The following is a 19,581-nucleotide window of genomic DNA, read 5'->3' on the forward strand; positions in this document are numbered from 1 at the left end:
AGATGTAGTATTCTCTATCACTCATATGCTTGGTCATGTATTCATATGCTGACACTACCTGTCTTTAATGCATGCACGCTTCATGTTAATATGGGTTCTACCACTATTCAATTTTGCAAAGTTGTTTCCGAATTCTTCCAAAATGAAGACCTGAAAACAACTGCTTGTTACGTATTACAGACATATTGCATTGATACTGTGCTGATTGTTGTAGAAAGTTTAATTAGATTGTTTTGTTCTGGTATCTCTCATCTTCTCATGACAGAAATCAACAGCAACGACAACTTACTAATGAGTTTGTTTTCACTCATATGTATGTAGTTTTAGTTCTGATTGGAGCTGGCTTCATAATGAGATCCTCATCAATTGCATGAGGGAATCATAACAAAGCAGCTCTAGATGTATATGCTCTAATTAACCGGGTTGTATGCGTCTTGTAACGTCAGCTTTGTAGTCATTTGGGGCAATTCAAAAATTGAGATGAGAGAAATGATAAAGACTCTGAGAAGGCTTTGGCGTTAGTTGTAATCCATTACTTAACTAGCTGTATGCTAAGCTGTTTAAGGAATAGTTCGATTAGATCTGTTTTGATATGATTTTTTCTCATCATAAAGAATTGAGAAATCATAGAAAAACAACTTCAATGGTTTACCATCATCTACTATGCTATGTAGAATTTTGGAAATTGTCTGTTAATCGATTTTCGAGATTGACTTTCAAATGCTATAATCAAATGACAAAACTAAGTCTAGATTTCTACGACATACATCAAATCATGATGTTTGTAAGTCGATGAGATTAGATTTTTGAAGGAATGACCAAGCGAGAGTTAGTAACACATCTTGGGTATGTGGCACTGTTCCACCTTACCCAATACTTGTGAATTTGACACTTTACAAAACCGTTAACGTATATTTTACAACATGAACGCAAAAACTAACTAACCTTAAATATTTACAAAGCCGCCAACAATTTCACCTCACTACCTCACTAAAAAATAACGTTCTCATAAATTTTCTTCATATCTTCTCATTCAATGTTAACCCTATTGTAGTCATACTTGAAGTCATAAAGTTTCTCAAGTTTAAAATGTCAATTTATAACTTACCTCTTCATCTAATTTTATATAAACTATCAATCTTTATAAACAGTCAATGAAGTCAACTGGTCTATGTGTAGTGAAACATGTTATCTCAGGAAGGAAGAATAAATGTTTAAATGTATGTTTGTTATATGTTTTGATTTGTATGAGTTGCTTTTGTTCTGTCATTTACATCCAAATAAATAAAAAATAATAAAAAAATAAAATAAAAATAATGATATCACCACCCTACACGTATGAAAACATAGCACAAAAATAAATTTAGGTGAAGGGTGAGATCTCACCTCTTTCCTTTTACCTCTTTTACCTTGAATTCATTGCTTTCAATCTTCTACCGTTACTTTTCTTAGATTCATCAGTTGTCTCATGAAGTAATCTTGCTCAAAAGTTCCTTCTTTATCTAATTGGTTTGCTTTATCTTTCTAAACTAACTCTACCATCTCATAGTTATAAATGAAAAAACCTTCTGAATAAATTCACTGATTTAATGTATTTCTACCAAAAACTTTTAGTTTCATTGCTTTCAGTGACTTAGTCGTCATTCAATCAAATAAAAATGTTAATATTAATAAACGTAATAACGTTATTTTTCATGTTAAGGAAACGCAGGATTTTACGAATTTATTTTGGTGTAGGTTCTGGTTTAAATGTTGCGAGTCGGTTTGGAGTTGACTTACTTAACAGGAGTTGAACTTCCATAGTTCAGAGTATGAGTGTGTTATGTTGAGGCGTTGGTTTTGGCGATGGTTTCGGAGTTTGTTTTAACTTCAGCTACTTCAGTAATTATTTACAACATTTGCTTTATTTCTTTTCACAATCATTACTGCCTCCTGCGTAGCTAGCAAACCTTGTGGGAGACCATATTTATATAAACTTGACCAAATGCTATCTTGACAGAAGCTGTGAACACCTACACCTTTGGTAGACTTGCCTTCTTGGCCATGGCAGCTCGTAAAAAAAATCAAATAGGTGCTCCATAATCGTTTGGTAAAGTTTGTTTCATAGATGGTGAAGGTTCACGAGAGCTTGATGAAGAACTCATTTATAAGCTTTAAAAATAAACGTTCATCCTTTATTCCTCACTGTCGTCAGTTGCTAAGTTATAGTCGTCAAGTCTTATTATTGGTATGCCTGACTGTCTTACTTGTATTGCAAAGCAACAATCCCTCATAAATCCAATAAGTGGCTTTGGTACGTTTTCAGTTGCTAGTTCAATAGGTCCTTTAACAGACAATTTGTATGTTATTGGAGCAGTAGATGTTTGACCTTGCTGGAAGCAAAAGTCCACTTCTGTTGGAAAACCACATAAGAAATGTGTGTTGTCATAGCTATCCCATTTATGTTCCACACTACCATCATCCACCAATGACCTCATAACATCTTCATTAAATCCAATCATATCATTGTTTGTATTGCAAGCGTTCGCAACCATTTCATAAAATACAGGTCCATATGATTTTTCAGGTTCTGCAGGCATATTTCCATAAGCTCCCATGGAAAGCTGAAGATATTTAAACTTAGGGTTCTCAAAATTAACATAATAGTTGTCTTTCTTTCTAAATAGTGCCCAAATACTTTTAACATTAATAGGCGTATAAGCTGCTGTAAATGTTGCACTTGAACTATCTGTATTCTTTGAGAATGAACCGTCCATAGGAATCCAATCCATAACTTTAACAGGAAAACATAAAGCCTCGTTTGTATAATGTTCTACAAGTTCTGTATAAATGTTAGGGTCTAAAGAGAATGACTTTGGATGAATGAAACATTCATTAAAATCCATCTTTGTTCGAAATAGTTGCTGGGTTACAGTTGTAATAGTAACTGTTCCACTAGCTTCTATTGCCTTCGTTATCATAGTGAATGGTTCATTCCATGGAACAAATTTATTTGTCGGTGGATTTGAATCTGAAGCAAATGCAACTTTAAGAGTTGGATTGAAAGCAATGATATCATTTACAGATATAGATGTGCATTGTAATGCGTCGCTACTGAACTTTACTTTAAGCTGAATGTTACCAGCAAATGCAGGAATAAATCTTATAGCTTCTAATGGTAAAAACTTTCTAACAGGAATTCTTAAACGAAGCTTAAAATCAAATGATTTTCCTGCTGTAATTGGACCACTAACAATTTGTCCTGTTCTGCATGTTCCCGAATGACTCCATACATCTTCATGTCGAGTCTTTGAGAAAACATCTACTTTCTTTATTTGTTCGGTAGTTTGTGAGTTTGAAGTTATATATGCTTCTTCTCTTGCGTTGTCTTGAGAATATACGATACGACCATTTGCAAGGATTTGATATCCAGCAACTGCATAGAAAGCGTCATCGAAACCAATCCAAAATCCTGGTGGGTTTGTTTTATTGGAACCTGAACCAATTTCTTTATCTGCAATAAATTGACCTTCCATTTTATACGTAATGAATGTATTGTAAAGGTCCAACATATTTTCACCAGGAGGTGAGAGATTGAATGTTACCCATGTGTTATCTTTAGCAGTTCCAGGTTGTGATGGAATCTTTGCGTCAGAATATTTTCTATTAGTGTCACCAATTTGAACTGCATTGTCTATGATATCGAAATATGAGCGAATCTGATGAATATGCTCTGCTGGAGTAAATTCGTTTAACTGTTCGTTCTGCATGTATTTACTTCGGATAAAAATATCTATTTACTTCATTATTCTCACTCTTTTCTTGGCATTCGTGGTGGAAGTTGTTTCTTGACATTTTCAATGAACTGTACATTCTCTTTTGTCTCAACTTCTTTCACTGGTGGGTCAGGGTTCTTTGACTCGGTTTGTTTTTCAATGAAATTCACGAACTTTGCAATAAGCTCTTGGTTCGTTATTGAAAGTACATCTGGCTTCTTTTCTTCTGTTCTTTGGCTCAGTTTGAACAGAAGGTTTTATATGGGCTTCGTGGACTTCACCCTTGCCATGCACCTTAATGTTGTCGCTTTCTGCATTCGCTAATGGAACCTTTCTTTTTCTTACGTATATTTTACCATCTTTACTCTGACTTACGTAATAGAAAGGATGTTGTATTCCTCTTGCGTCATTTAATATAATAGACTCTCGCTGATTTTGACAAGCTCATTTTACATCGGTTAAAGTTTTAATTTTGTTTTTTATCTGCAGTCAAATGACTCAGACAAGCCCTACGGACAAGACCCAAGGGGTCATAGATTTGAAGCATTGAAGAAAGAAATTCGCGAGCAAATTTTATCCGAACTGAAGGAACAAAAACAAGAACAAAAGCCAGAGAGACCAAAGAGAAAACTTAGTGAAAAACAACTTGCTGCATTAGCTGCTGGAAGACAAAAGAACCCACGTTTGCTGGCGAAGAAAGCTAGAGAAGAAGCTGAAGCAAAAGCTAAAGAAGCTGAAGCAAAGAAAGAGTAAATGGTTTATTTTTATCCGAATTAAATGTATAGACAAATACCTTTATCTGTTGCGTTCAGTAGTGAAAACCCTGACGTCAAAATAAAGGGGAACAGAGTAACGTTTAAGTTTCCAACAGACTGGATTGTGAACATAAATGAAGAGAAGTACATTGGCATAACATCTATGTATATAACACGTGCATTTAGGAAAGTTGACTTTATACTTCAAGTCGAGATAGAAAATGACGAACAGTCTTTAAGCGCCCAAAACATTCACATATACAAATACTTTAAAGACGATACAACTTTACAAGAATGTATGATTTCCTTCAATGAAATGTTCGAGAAAAAGTTCAACATTGAAGTACAAACTTTACAGCCTTTACGTGAGTTTTTTGCACAACTGAAAGAAGAAGGTAGTCAGCCACAACTTATAGACTTTCATTATGAATTTAATGAAAATGAAGATGGAACACATGACTGTCAGTTTGTTATATATTCACCATTCAATGAAGTAGCTAAAGAGAAAGAAAATCCATTACGTATAAGATTTCAAATCTCTGAACCAAGTGATGATTTCAAGAATGTTTTCAATTATGATGCAATGCTTCCGAGGAAAAATGAATTTTCAAAGATTGTAACACCTGGCATTTGGGATAGAAAGCAAGCTATATTATATTCAAACTTAAGTAAGGGAGTTGAAAATGAGTTCATTGGTCATACAAGAACTTCACCACTTCCTAACCCTAAATACTATAAATTAACTGGCTTCAATCGTGAGTTTTGGATAGACATGTTCTCCACTCATGACCATAACTGCCCAGTGTTCTTACCTCCAGACCATAAGGACTGTCTCTACATTGAAGCACAACTCTTAAACTCTACCATCGCAGTATTGTAAAATCTACGCTAGCTTTATTTTTATCACGAATGACCTCATTTCTGACAAAAATAAATGACCTCATTCATGACCTCATTGCTGACAAAAATAAATGACCTCAGAACTTCAACTTACGAATAAAGCTTGTTTTAGTCGTTATTGAGAAGTTAAACTTTTCAGCAAAGCAAGGTTGACATGACTTACATAAGTCAAATCCAATCTCTTGACCGTCATAAAGTGCTTTATATAACTTCATAACACTGAACTCAGAGTCTTTGTCAAATTTTCCTTGCGGAACCATTAAACCTTTATCTTCATCATAGAAACACTGAACAGAGTCAGGAAACATTTCATTAGCGGTTAAAGCAATAACATCTTGCTTCACGCCTTTCATTCTGCAGTGAAATGCAACTTCATTTAAATCGTTAGTGAGTAAGTCTATGTAGGTCTTCTTTCCACAAAATATTGACTTGTATGCTAAACTTTGTTTTCCAGGTGTTATTTCTGCGAAGTCACTATGAAACTGACCAAGGTTTTTACCAATGAGAACTCTTCCATAACGTTTCTCAAACTCTTCAGCTAAACGAGGGATATCTTCATTGTAGAGATGCATACTGTCCGTATCGCTATAAAAGATGTCCATTCCTAAGTCTTCAGCAGTACAGAATACTTCACACATTATTCTCTTCGACATGATAGAATATTTACACCAAGTGGACAGAAGTTAAAGTGTCTGCAAATGCTTTTCGTTAGCTTGAAATAGTTTTATCCGAACCATCCAAACCTTCGAACTTAACTATATGGTTGTAGTTTCTGATGGCATATCTTATAGCATCTTTGTCATCTACTATGGTTATTTTTGATCAATAGGAGATAGAATGGTTTTGCCATAGATACTGTTCAGAATGAGTTTTATAATTTCTTGTAATGGGTTTTCTTCTTTCTTATACTTTAACCTTAACTCAAACAACTTCTTTACTTCATCTCTTATTCTAATATCTCTGTTTCCATCGTAATAGTATCCTTTGCAACACTTCACATTTGACACCTTGATATTTTATAAGGTCCTGTAATGTTATATGGTCAACATACATGAGACAGCAAGTGTTTGAACTTCTGGGAACGTTAAGTTCTGGATTTAGTTCAGGGTCACAAACTATTAAAGGAAAGTGTCTATGTATTCCAATCTCTGTTATCTTAATGAGAACAAAGAAGCCAGACATAACTTTTCACCAATGGGTTCCTTTTGGTCGTCATTGAATAAATGTCTCAGAGATACTCTGTGCTTAGCATCTCATCCTTCATAACCTTTGGAATTCCTTCTAAGTATAAAGTCTTGCTATAGCGGATGGATATAATGAAACAGCGTCGAAGTCAGCAATGAGTTTCTTTTGCTCTTTTGTTTAATGTTATCTGACAACATACATCTTCCACCTTGAATGCATCTCGAAATAAATTCTCTTGGTTTATTTGAGAGGTCATAAAGATTTCCATTCGGGAAGTATACTCTGTTCTCAAACAATTTGTTAGCAATAGAACAAATACTAACGTAGTCATAAACGTTTAAATCAAACTCTTTCAATAAGTCATTGCGGAACTTTACAAAACCTTCTCTTAAAATTCTTACATCTTGTTTGCAGTAAAACGTGCTATATTTTTCTAAGTCGAAGTGGTTCTCATCTATTCTGCAACCTTTGATGGAATCTATGTTCTTCATGAATGTATCTGCATCCCGGATAAACTTACATGCTTCAGAAATGACACCAGTTCTGTTCATTTGCTAACAAAACACTGCTGTAGTAGTTATATGGAAATACTTCTTTCGGTCCTGTTTGTAAGTTAAACATAGCAGGAAATAGTTTAAGCTTCTTATTTATAACACTGTAAGAGTCTTTTATAATAATTGCCCGTCCTTTATATAAACCAGTTATTTGCATTGTTCGTGAACCTTTAATGATGGGAGTTCCTTTCACTTCTGTCATGTGTCTTAAGATGAAGTTTATGTCATAGCTGAGGTTATGGAAATATATTAAACTCTTGTCAGGAAGTCGTTCCAAAAATTCTGTTGCACAGTTCTGACCCCAAATGCTTTCACTCACTGAACCATCTTCACTGTCATAACAGATGTTAAAGGCTTTATGAAAGCCGTCTGTGCTACACTCAAAGTCAGCAAAGAAAACGTGCTCAGGAATGAACTTGCACTTATTTTATTTACTTCTTTTGACTCTGCTTTCTTCTTCAGTTGTACACAATACTTTGGAGCATATGTCAAATCTTTAAATGGTGCAAGGTTCTGTTTATATAAGTCAGTCGTATATGTGAAAAGTTCTCATAAGAAATAGGTTCGAAATATTTGCACTCCCACAATGTTTTCATAACATCCCATAACGGTGTTGTTCTATCATAACGAACTACATATTTGTTCTCTCTCTTTGTATATATTTTCATCTGTTTCTCAATGTTCATTCCACCACACTCCTTCAAGATTTCTTTGTAATTTCTGACGAAGTATGTTGTCATTGGAAGTCTTTCGTTTAGCATGTAGTGGTCTTCAACAAGAAGTAGGTCAATAGTTCGAACAGTTTCACATTCTTTTGGTATGTATCTCTTTATTTCATTATATCTTGAGTCATTGAAGTAACCAATGGTAAATTAAATGCTATACTGTTGCGTCAGAAATTTCTTGTACTTTACTTTGAGGAAAGTCTCTAACACGAATGACTTCTCTCATGTGGTCAATAGTTTCTTCATTTACTCCAGCCTGAATGCAAGCCTAAACGAAACAATTGTCTTCTGTCATAAGTGTTGCAGTTCTTTTGTTCAGTTCATTGAAGATTTGGTAGCGTTCAAGATTTATAGGTAATGTGCAAAGATACTTCCAGAACTGACCGCTTCTCTTCTTATAAAACTTCTTTTCACCATTATCTTTCCAAAAGCTTTCTATAAGTGCTGGGTTTCCTGTTTGCTTTAAGAGCTTCCAAAATGGCTTTCTGGTCATTTGTCAGTGTGCTTTCATCTCTATATGGTCTCTTTTTTTGGTTTGCCTTTCTTTACATCTGACATCGTTAAGCCTTCATATTCTGTTAAATCATACATCTTTATTTCAGTAAGATTCTTTATGTTTGTCAAGAAAAGTCATAGTGCATTTCAACAATACCTGCGGCATTTGCTTCTATCTCTGATATAAAGTTCTCCTTCAAGAGCTGATGTAGTAATGTTCCAATATTATTGAGATTTAACGTAGAACATCATACTTTCCACCAAGTTTATAACATACCATCCATCTTTGTTGGGAGTTTATTTAATCTTCTTTAAGAGTCTCATGAAAACCTTACCGAAATGTTTGTGTAAGTAGTCTCTGTTTGGTTCATCTAAAGCTTCGATGTTAAAGTCAATGAGTCTATTGCCTGTCTTAACATTCCTCTTCCTATTCTCTTCATTTTCTTTAACCATCTCTCACCTTCTTTTGGTTTGTCGTCAATGGAACGAAGGACATCGTTAGCTTTGCGAACTTGTTCTATAGCACTTTTAAACATCTCTTCTTCTCTGTTGTTTCAGTGTGTCGTCTCTTCTTCTTGTTTCACCAACGTTTGCATTTGTTATGTCAAACATTTCTCTTCTTACTTCATGAGGTACTGAACGTCTATGATATAAGTCAATAGCAACGTCATTTAAAGGAAATGCTCTTGCATGGACTTCGTCCTCGCCGCGTTGCGGCTTTATGAACTCATGAATTCTATCATAACTTATTGCACCATTATAGTCATTGAGGATGTCAGCGAGTGCTTTTTTTTTGTTGCGTAATGCTTTGCAACATCTATATTAGCTTCTGTAAGAAGTTGTTTTATTTCCGAGTGTTCTAACTTAGACAACTTCCGATACATCTTTAGTAGGAAATAAAAAAATATTTTTTGAAAAATTAGATTAGATTTTTTAAGTTATTTTTCAAAATAATTTAATATTTTTATTTTAATGAAACACATGCAAGATTGGCAAGTTCTTTTCATACAATGCTCTCGCTACTGTCATCAAGAATGAGTTCAATGGTGCTTCAAACGTCAATGTTATCTTTAACAAGAAGTTTGTGAAAGAATCTAAGTTTGGTCAGTATGTCAGACCATTAGCTATCGTCATTGACCGCAAACGTTATACTTCACAAGAGTTAGCAGTAGTTTTGAAACAAAAGGGTTTCTTCGTGAATGTCAAAGATACTCATTATACTGTCATAAAGAACTCTAACGTTGACTTCTTCAGTATTGCTTTAAATCTTTCCGAACAGAAAGAATATAAGAAGGGTGAAACAAATGTGAAATATTATCCTTCATCTCTGAAGACAATAACGAACAAAGATGTTATACAGAAATTCTTACCAAAGGTTGAAGAAGCTTCTATTGACATTGACGAAGGAAGTGAAATGGTTGAAGAAATTGACCCTGAAGCTATTTAAGCAAAAATATATTTTTGAATAACTGATGGTGTCACTACGTCACCATGTCACCAGGTTAATTAACTTCTTTTAAAAATGATGACAACATGACATTTTGACAACACAGCAGGATTAATGCAAAAATGAATGTTATCGTTTATGTTATCGTTTATGTTATCGTTAATGTTATCGTTAATGTTATCAGTGTCGAACATAATTGACGTAGGATTCATGACTTCTTCATAAATGAGTGTAAATATAGCACAAAAATATATTTTAGGTGAAGAGGTGAGATCTCACCCGTTTTTTCACCTCTTTTTTCACCTCATTCTCTCTTCGTTAATGTTGTCGTGACTTCATCATTAATGTTGTCGTGACTTCATTCTTCCTCTTTGAAGTTATCGAAATATTCTGTTATTTTTTCCTTCAGTAATGTTAAGTCTTCTTTGAATGTAAGTATTGTGCAACCTTTGATGTCATAGTGTGTTTGAGGAAGAGTATTTTTGACAATTTCCTTTATTTGCTCATTCGGTGTCATTGAAATCGGTAAGTTTTCACGATAGAACCAGTTTCTGTCAGATTTATATATAAAAGCTCTTGTTGTTTCTTCTGACTAAATGCAACATAACCATATCTTTATCTTCTTCTTTCTCCAATTCTTCAGTATATATCATATACCTATAACTCTTTTCCTTTCCTTTTGGTACTGAACGCGGTATTCTTTTCTGTATGCTTTTGTCTTTGGATTCAATGACTTCATCTTTTGCTTTATATAGTTCATCTAACATCATGAAAATATAACAAGCATAACGAGGTGAAGCCCACATTGCTACAGCGTTTACTAAAAGTCTATGAACATAATAACCTTTCAAACAAGGAGCCAAATTCTTGCGATTTTCATACGGAATCTCTTCATTCTGCAAAGCAATTATATGAGGAAATTCTTCTAAAAGTTCTTTTGTCTGTTGGTTTTCAAACCAATGATATGCTTTGCTTTGTAGAACGAAGAGCATTCATTATACTTTGCATTTGGTACATATCGTCTTTGACTGAACGAATGAGACGTAACTGTTTGTTATACTGTATGTACTCGTATTCTTCATTTATGGCTTCATGAACGATAGCAGTTGTTGTGTTCTCTGATGTTGACATTACTGTCTTTACATACAAAATAAAAAAATAAATAAAAATAAAATTAGCGTTATTTTCTGACTTTCACAAAAGACCAAAAATAAACGCTTTACATGTATTTTTCAGCAACTTCGTCAAATAATTTTATAGCTTTATCTATCTCATCTACTTCAAACGTTTCTTTACCTTTCATGGAGCACCATACATTTTCTCAAACTTTTCAAGTAGTTCTGTTTCTGCAGCTCTCATATCATTAACGAACACAACCTTGACTCTATTGACTGTACTGTCATATCTTTGAGTTATATTATATGTTCTTCCTATCTTATATCTTTTTGTGTTGAAGTCCTTCGGTTTCTGAACGATGTAAAGTAAGCCTTCACTGCAACGTTCCGTATCGAATGAACCATAAGTTATGAAGTTATATCCAACAACTGGGTCTAACCATAACAAAACTATTGGTATAAGACTTTTGTCTATAAGATATGCTCTTGTTCCATGAAATGCTACTGATATCATAAGCTCAGGATTTCTTGTCAAAATTTTCTGAGTTGAAGCATTTCTAACCCAGTCGTTTGTTTTCTTTCCAGATGGTGTTATAATGTCTGACAAAGAATATTTTTGTATTTCTTTGAGTATCTTACGTTTAAATCACCTATTCTAACCACTTTGGTGTCATTGTCTATCTTTCTAACTGTTTCAAACTCAATGTTTGTCATTACTGTCTTTACATACAAGATAAAATTTTTCTTAAGATAGAAAAAATAATGTTTATGTTAGCATGTTAGATCTAACACGTTTTCTAACCACTTTTCTAACATCGAAGAAAACTATTTACAAGCGTTTTACATGGTATATGTTGCGATGGTTCATGACTTTAAACAGTTTTGTAGCTTCTATTTCTTCACGAAGGATATCAAAAATTTTAACTATGCCGAAGGTTTCTTTATATTTCTTCTTGACATCAGATAATAGGAAATCGTCAGCAGTTGGATAGTTTTTGTTCAGAAATGCTAACATGTCCATTTTATCTTCTGCTGGTTTCTCTACTTCTTTCTTTAAGTCAGCATAGTCGTTTCTCATACGTTCTATCTCTTTGACGGAGTAGTTATATTTCCTCATTGCTGCTTTACATTTTGAACATTGCGGATTCATTTTTGCGTTATACATTGAAATTTGACCTGCTAGAACAACTAAGGCGTCAATTTTTCTTTAACTCAAAAGTTGTTGGTTTTATTTGTCCATTCCATATTTTACATCTTTTATCTTTATCTCTTATCTGCCATACACATTCAGCAACTAATGAAACAAAGTTGTCGTATGTCTTAAACTCCCCAGATTTATATATGTCAGAGATGTTCTTATATACCATGTCGCAATCTTTGTCCATAACTTTATGGTTGCAATGATATCCTAGAAACTCATAGTTTACTTTACGTATGAACTTCTTTATTTCTACTGAGTCAGTTGGTTTCACTTCTATTTCATCGAATTCATGAATAGTGAGCTTTTGTTGTTGGATTTCAGGCAATTTGGGTAAATGGTCAATAATATCCTGCATGTCATAAAGATACTGTTCATTTGTTTCATCTTTCGCACTACAGTCTAAATTACTTGTTAAAAGTTCTTGCTTAATTCTTTGTATTTCTGTCTCAAAAGTATATGAAGAAGGAATGAAGCTTTTCATCTCTACTAACATAGATGTTGGATTCATAACTAAAGAGTTTGGTGAAGTTGTTGTTTGAAGTGTTGTAGAACCTATTGTTGGAATCATATCTTTACATACAAGATAAAAATTTTTCTTAGAAAAAAATTAGCGTTATTTTTCTTTCATAAGGAAATGTCAAAAATTCATGATTTTCGAGAGTTTTAGACCATGTTAGAAAAGTGGTTAGAAAACGTGTTAGATCTAACATTCTAACATAAATAAAGTTTATGTTAAAATAAATGGTACCATTAATGATATCATGACTGTTCTCGTTCATGTCTGATTTACATCTAATGAAAAAGTTTAGAAGAATTTTCTTATTCTTTCTGGCATATTTTTGTCTTTCCAGTACTCCCGCTCTAATTATAGATCCAAGGTGATGTGATTTTTGCATCCCTGGGATGGACGATACACCCAAAGTGTCACCTTTTTTGGGATAACATGAATTTTAAATATCATGAGAGTTCTGCAAACCATATGCACAATATCTATTCAGCCTGACTTCTTGTATATATGAGTTAGACTTCTTAAATATTGTGCTTGGGGCGATATAAGCATTTCCGAGATTACCATCGTGCTCTATAGTATGCTACTTCTCCCTGGTTCTAGCTCAGTTCCAAGGATATTGGCGTTCAAGGATTTGGCAAGGTCCTTCCGAAGTCTCTCATTCGATGAGAGATTTCGGAAGAATCTTGCCTTAAAGTACTCCAACTCTTGTTCTTTTGTTCCTAAATAGTGAGAAAAGTTATTTGACTACTTAAGGTAGAGATTATCCGAGGTCCCTCATTTGATGAGAGGCCTCGGATAATCTCTGCCTTAAAATTGTACACTTGTAGTCCATGAGAGTGTAAGTATACATTGATAGGACAGCTTTCTTCTGAAGTCTTAGATTTGATGAGAACCTCAGAAGAAAACTGTCCTATTTTATAGTAAAAGGAGTTTCAGGAGCTCCAAAGCTCCCTTTCGTAAGGATTAGGAGCTTTGGAGCTCCTGGTTCGTAGATGTTTTCGCATCTTTCATCAGCAAAGGACATTTACCATCTGGGACTCTGTTGATGGAGACTCAGGAGCTCCAAAGCTCCTTTAGTAAGGATTAGAAGCTTTGAAGCTCCTGGTTCGTAGACGTGTTTCGCATCTTTCATCAGAAGAGGCCCAAATGGTAAATAGCCTCTGCTGATGAGCTTCAGGAGCTCCAAGGCTCCCTCTCGTAACGATTAGGAGCTTTGTAGCTCCTGAAGATAAGGTAGGATTGCTCTGATCTCTAATCAGTAGATGCCATGCCTCATTATGAACTCTACTGACAAGAGATCAAGAGCTCCAAGGACTCCCTTTTTAGTTAGTGGCGTTCTCACCATTTAGTAGGATTGCTGATCCTACTAATGAAGTGATCACTTAGTATACGTTTTGAATAAATTGAATTTTTTTTAGAATTTAGTATTTTTATAGACATCACATGTATATTATAAATACATAAATATATTCTTTAATTCAAAAAATTCAATTCGGTTTTGGGATGGGTATCCCAGCCCCAAGTATTCAATTTTATTCAATTTTTAAAGAATTTTGGGTTGGGATGCCCAGACCAAAACAAGCTTTATATTTTGATGTGTAGATACGTATGTTGCATCATTGTGTTATATATTATGTTTTTAATGAAAAAAAAATCTGATTCAAAAAAAATTATCACTAATTAGTTGATAATATAAAGAAAAAATAGATAAATTGTATGTTTTGAGAGTATTTATCCACATTCACTCATATGAATTTCATTAAATAGTGTCTTTTTACTCCCAAATTTATTTTGAATTATTGAAATCAAAGAAAAAAAATCAGAAAAATTTCTCGAAATTTTTATTTTCAAAAAAAATTGGATTTTATATTGAAAACTGACACTGGGAGGACGATAGGGCTGGGATTGGAGATACCCCGCTCACTTGGGAAAAATACGGATCTATACTCTAATGGTCCCAGATGTGTTGGCTTTGACTCTCTCAAGTTCTTAGATGGTATAACATCTTCAACGCCTCCTTCATATCTTACTTTATAAGTGTCATCGTTTATGTTATAGTTAAGTATTTCAATAACCACTCCTCGCTTTGCTTCGTCAATGGTTTCAGCAAGTTTGCCATTACTACTTTCGACTAATTTATGACGAGGATAAAACGCAATAGAGTCGTCAGCAGCTTTTATAAGATATCCATTACCTTGCGTAGAGTCTACGATATAATAATTTCGACTTAACCTTAAACGTTTCTTTGTCAACGGTTTGTCGTCAAGAACTACACGAACTTTTGTACCAGGAATGAGGGTAAATTGTGTTGAATTTCTGATATTTTGTGTTTGGCTTCGTTTCTTTTGTATATACTTTTCTTCTTGTTGTTGTGTCATTGAATTTGGTGTATGTCCTGTTGTAGAATTTGTTGAGGAATTATATACTTCGAGAAAATGTTTCATTGTTTCTTCGGTAAAGTCTCGCTCTTGATTTAAATCTCTGAGCGTTCTTATGAAGCGATTAATGATACCTAAAATATTATGGTTATGGTCTTCAGTAGTGTATTGAGTTATGTTATGCTTAATGAGAAATTCTGTGATTTCGTTGCTGAGGTATGCACTGTCTTGGTCTGATGTTAAAGTACTTGGGTTATATTCTGCTACAAACTTTTGTAAAACTCTTAACACTTCACGAGTTCCTTTATTTCTCATTATATACGCAAAAGCTTTGCGAGTGTTAACATTTATGAAGATGAGGAATGGTTTATGTCCTCCTTTTCTGCTTTGAATGAGAGTGTCAAATTGGTATGCGTCTGGAGTGTTGGAGTAAATTGGTAAAAAGTAGTCGTAAGGGTTTATTTTTGTTTGATGTACAACATTTTTGTCAAAGAACTTTTTAACTTCAGCTCTGTTAGTAAATCCCCAACTTTTTGCTGCTTCATTGAACTTCTTAAATGACCTCCATGGATGTTGTTCGAATACTTCTTTCAAGCTCATTTATGTAAAGTTAAAGATTTCATTGAACGCGGTAAGCCTAGATCCTTTGAGTCAAGGCTCAAGTGTGTTTATTGAACGCGGTACCATGCGAATACAGTCATAAATGGAGGCATATAATCTGCACCCGAACCTGTTGGATTTGTTGTGAAAGTGTGTGAATGATTTCCTCCTGGTTCAGTTGGTCGAAAAGTCTTTTTTGCCGAATGGTTATAATCTGGAGATAAAACATCATTGCCAGCATAATATTCTGAGTTGTATAATGGATGGTCTCTTAATGAGTGACTATGGTCACCAGAAAAGTTTGTAGTTCCTGTATGAGTGTGCGGTGGAAGGTTTGCTTCTTTAATTTCTTCGAACCACCTGTTTGCTTTGAAGAGTTCGCACAATAGAGGAATTTATCTACAATCTGTTCCCACGTACCAAAACCTAAAACACTTGCCGGATTTGTTGAGTTCATTGACGTATAAATAGAGCCTATAGGATATATGGTTTCAAGAATCTGGGCCTTCATTGTTAGAAGTTCATGTTTAACGTTTATAGTTTTATTGCCTTCTACAATATTTATATTGTTTGTTATTAAACCATTAGGAAAAGTAGGAGGATAAATTCTTTGTTCTTGTACAGTTGCACCGTCTCTTCCTGTTTTTGTTACTATTTCGATGCATGCCTTAATTTCTTTAATCTTGATTGTTTGAAATTCTTCATGCACGTGCTCTTTATCGGCTTTTCCATTAAGCGCAGCATTTACTTCCGACTTCTTTGCATAATATTCATCTACATAAGTTTTGTCGGCTTTCTTATCTAACATTGCTGGTAGTTCATGTGCTTCAAAGTTTCTGGCATGACCTTCAATATTCCTGCAACTGTTATCTAAATTGTTTAGTGTATCTTTTACGCTTGTACTTGGATTCTCTAAAGGTGCACTTGAACCAAGGGTATAGTTCAATATTATGTCGTCTGCTCTAACAGTAGTGAAGGATTTATGTGTATGGTTCTTGTCGGCTTTACTGTCTAATGTAGCTTGAAGTTCATTTATATCGGAGATGTTGTGTTTATGAGATTTCAAAACTTTGTTCGTTGCTTCAAGTTCAACTTTGTCAGCTTTACTTTTAATAGCATCTTCAAACGTTATTTTTGACTTAAGGATGGGCACTCATTAGGGTGATGAAAAAAATCAAGTCTAGCAAAGTCAATATATTAAAAACAGTGAAGACTATTATATAGCATTATAGTGCACAAGCTCAAATATTTAGTGATGCATTTCTCGAACTTATTTTATTTATAAGTTAACCTTGAAACATGAATTTTAGTATATCATGAGCATATTTTTTTCTAATTTTGCAATACTTATAATATCATACCAGGATTCATGTGGAAGTCTAATATTTGGTATATAATATTCTTACAATAAATGTATTAATTCAATTATATTCAAAATGATGGGTCGCAATTTTTACTGAAATTGCAAATTTAATTTCAACAATGAAATTATTGTTTAAAAAAAAATAGCACAACATCAAGATGGACAATCATATATAGAATTATAATGCTCCATATAATGCTTTGATTTGATGCGTATATAATGTTATTTTTCGAACATCTTTGTAAAAAATTGATTTTTGTAATTTTTGAAAAAATTCGATTTTATTTCGAGATTTCCTCTATAGGTGAAGTATATTGAACAATATTCCTATGGGAGAAAATAATTGTAAGTATGAGTACTTTCATTAATACTATGGGTGCCATGGTTATCGCTCAAACGATCAAGTTATATCTCGATTGCGTAAATTGAAATTTTGCTATTTTCTAAATTCACGGCAACAACATTCTTTTATCCTGATCGTACATCACAATATTTGAATGTGCGACCATTTGTTCAAGAAACCGTCAAGTTATTCTTCATTTTTCATGCCGCGGCGAACAAAAGCAGTTGCAAAGCGTATAAAGAACTTAGTTCAAAGCGCGAAAAATAGGGTAGAGCCATATGTCGTCAACACTGTTGAATTTGTGCTATCTGTATTATTGAGCGGCGCTACATTTTGCCAATCAGAATTTCAATTCATGCTGAATAACATCAAAGTTCCGTCAGAAGCTACATTTCATCGAGTCCAAGAAAAGGTTGGTCGTGTTATCATAGAAGTTGCCAGAGAATCTGTTAATTATTGGAAATCTCGAATGAGAAAATGTTCGGGACTTTTGTTTGACGGTTCTTGGAGTCAGAGAAGAAATGCAATGTTTTGCTATGTACAATTTGTAGAAGAGAAACTCAAAAAAATTGTAGATTGGGAAGTGATATCTAAATCTTTTAAAAATTTCAAAGGTAATTTCAACGGAAAATCAAATGAAATGGAATTTGAAGGCTTAAAAAGAATGCTGAAGCGTTGGAATAATGAAAAACGTGTAAATTTTTTTGTGCATGATGGCGATGTCAAAATTGTTTCTACAATCAAAAATACGTTCAAAGGTATCAGAGAATACAGAGATCCTGGACATTTTCTTAACAATATACAGAAAAAGCTCAAACTGCCAGAATTCAGAATCTTATCTAGCATTTCAAAGAATTTATTGCGTTGGCTTAGGCAACTTCTCAATGACACACATATGTCAATTAAAACAAAGAAGTTTTTATGGTTGAATTCCGCTAAACATTATGCCGGAAATCATAAATTTTGTCCAGATCCTGAAAAATGCAAGATGATTAAACCATGGAAATATGCAAAAAATAAAACTGCTATAAAAACACTTAAAAAATTCCTCGAAGATACCGTAAAAATCTTTGATATGGTAAAAAAGATTCATTCAACTCAAGTAGTTGAATTGATAAACCATATCAAAGCAATGCTTGCTAATAAAAATATTAATTGGCATGCTTCTTGGCCAATTAGGATGGCAGTCACAATATTGCATTTCAATGAAAGTATGTTTGAAACGATTGTAGCAATAAGATACAGGTTAAATTTACCAACAATGCCAGAAATGATGAACAGATATTTCAGAATGTATGATACAACAAAAGATTTAATCAAAGCATTCAAAAATTCAAAGCAAGTTCGAAAAAAGTTTGCGGCATTAAGAGCTATAAAGAGAGGTCTTCAAGCTAGCGATGATCGTATTACTCTTAAATCACATAAATAATTATTAAATTTATTTCACCCTCAAAACATCATAATCTTGCACCTTCTTTGAATAAACACTTTCACCTTCTATTTTTAATTAATGTTTTTTAATTGTCCAAAATTTTTAGATTATATAAGATATAATTTTTTATAAAAGTATTATTTTCTAAAAGATAAGTATATATTCTTAATCACAAAACCTAGCATTTTATCATATCTATATATCAGCTTCCTAAATATAATACTCATATAGTTAGTATGATTTTAATGTTTTTGAACATGAAACGAAAATATGATTACAATCATATAACATAATGGAGTTATTGATATAACTTATATGCATGATACATTAAGAAGTCTTCTAACAATATAGATATAGTTGTAGATTCCTATGATTCCTTTTATATTGTGAGATAATAATATTTTTATGCTGTCAGGAGCCTATGAGTGCCCATCCTTAACTCTCAAAGTAAATCTTGGTTCAACTAATACACCGTTAACATTGAAAGTAGAGGCATAAATTTCACCGGTATAACCAAATGCTTCTGGTGCTTTAGCTACATCATACTGTACAGTACAGCTTATGTCATAACCTTTAGCACGAATGTATTTATATCTTCTTTCATTAACATTTTTTGTCTTCGCTTCATCACTTCGTGTTAAATATCCATGGTAGTCCGTTATAATCTGTTCGTCTGAAGTTATATAATGAACGTGGTTCTTGACTTTATCACTCAGAGCTAAAAGCTCATTTTTGTTTGCTTTTTCGGCTAATTTCTCATTAACATCATTCACTTCTAATTCAACTCTTCCGCCAGAACTCTTATTATCATTAATCTTTTTC

The 19,581-nt window shown here is 33.5% G+C and overlaps 5 protein-coding genes and 4 pseudogenes across 9 annotated transcripts, besides 4 other annotated features; 4 read left to right on the forward strand and 5 right to left on the reverse strand.

Annotated features, from left to right (window-relative positions):
• Positions 1-827: 827 nt before the first annotated feature.
• Positions 828-1,426: a terminal%2Cinverted (terminal inverted repeat of Maverick-1C transposon ID:TVAGG3_0218570).
• Positions 828-19,581: part of a mobile genetic element that runs on past the window's edge.
• Positions 2,175-2,534, reverse strand: TVAGG3_0218580 (uncharacterized protein; the record flags this gene model as incomplete). Its single annotated transcript, XM_051226890.1, has 1 exon — positions 2,175-2,534. The coding sequence occupies one exon, from the start codon at positions 2,532-2,534 to the stop codon at positions 2,175-2,177; it is 360 nt and encodes a 119-aa protein (XP_051111876.1).
• Positions 2,536-3,749, reverse strand: TVAGG3_0218590 (uncharacterized protein; the record flags this gene model as incomplete). The annotated part of the gene is made up of 1 exon (XM_051226891.1): positions 2,536-3,749. A coding segment is annotated over one exon (1,214 nt), but the record flags the coding sequence as incomplete, so codon positions are not given.
• TVAGG3_0218600 (uncharacterized protein) lies at positions 4,533-5,390 on the forward strand (the record flags this gene model as incomplete). Its single annotated transcript, XM_001283801.2, has 1 exon — positions 4,533-5,390. One exon carries the CDS (start codon positions 4,533-4,535, stop codon positions 5,388-5,390), a length of 858 nt encoding a protein of 285 aa, XP_001283802.2.
• Positions 5,488-7,727, reverse strand: TVAGG3_0218610 (annotated as a pseudogene). The gene has a single exon. A coding segment is annotated over exon 1 (2,240 nt).
• On the forward strand, positions 9,342-9,816 carry TVAGG3_0218620 (annotated as a pseudogene). Its single transcript has one exon. A coding segment is annotated over exon 1 (475 nt).
• TVAGG3_0218630 lies at positions 10,175-10,812 on the reverse strand (annotated as a pseudogene). Its single transcript has one exon. A coding segment is annotated over exon 1 (638 nt).
• Positions 12,999-14,589: a mobile genetic element.
• On the reverse strand, positions 15,690-16,078 carry TVAGG3_0218650 (annotated as a pseudogene). Its single transcript has one exon. A coding segment is annotated over exon 1 (389 nt).
• Positions 16,765-19,194: a mobile genetic element.
• On the forward strand, positions 17,530-17,862 carry TVAGG3_0218670 (zebrafish ch211-108c17.2-related family; the record flags this gene model as incomplete). The annotated part of the gene is made up of 1 exon (XM_001326128.2): positions 17,530-17,862. A coding segment is annotated over one exon (333 nt), but the record flags the coding sequence as incomplete, so codon positions are not given.
• On the forward strand, positions 17,992-18,756 carry TVAGG3_0218680 (uncharacterized protein; the record flags this gene model as incomplete). The annotated part of the gene is made up of 1 exon (XM_001326129.1): positions 17,992-18,756. The coding sequence occupies one exon, from the start codon at positions 17,992-17,994 to the stop codon at positions 18,754-18,756; it is 765 nt and encodes a 254-aa protein (XP_001326164.1).

This window comes from Trichomonas vaginalis, chromosome IV (assembly GCF_026262505.1).
Source record: "Trichomonas vaginalis G3 chromosome IV, whole genome shotgun sequence".
Taxonomy (NCBI): domain Eukaryota; phylum Parabasalia; order Trichomonadida; family Trichomonadidae; genus Trichomonas; species Trichomonas vaginalis.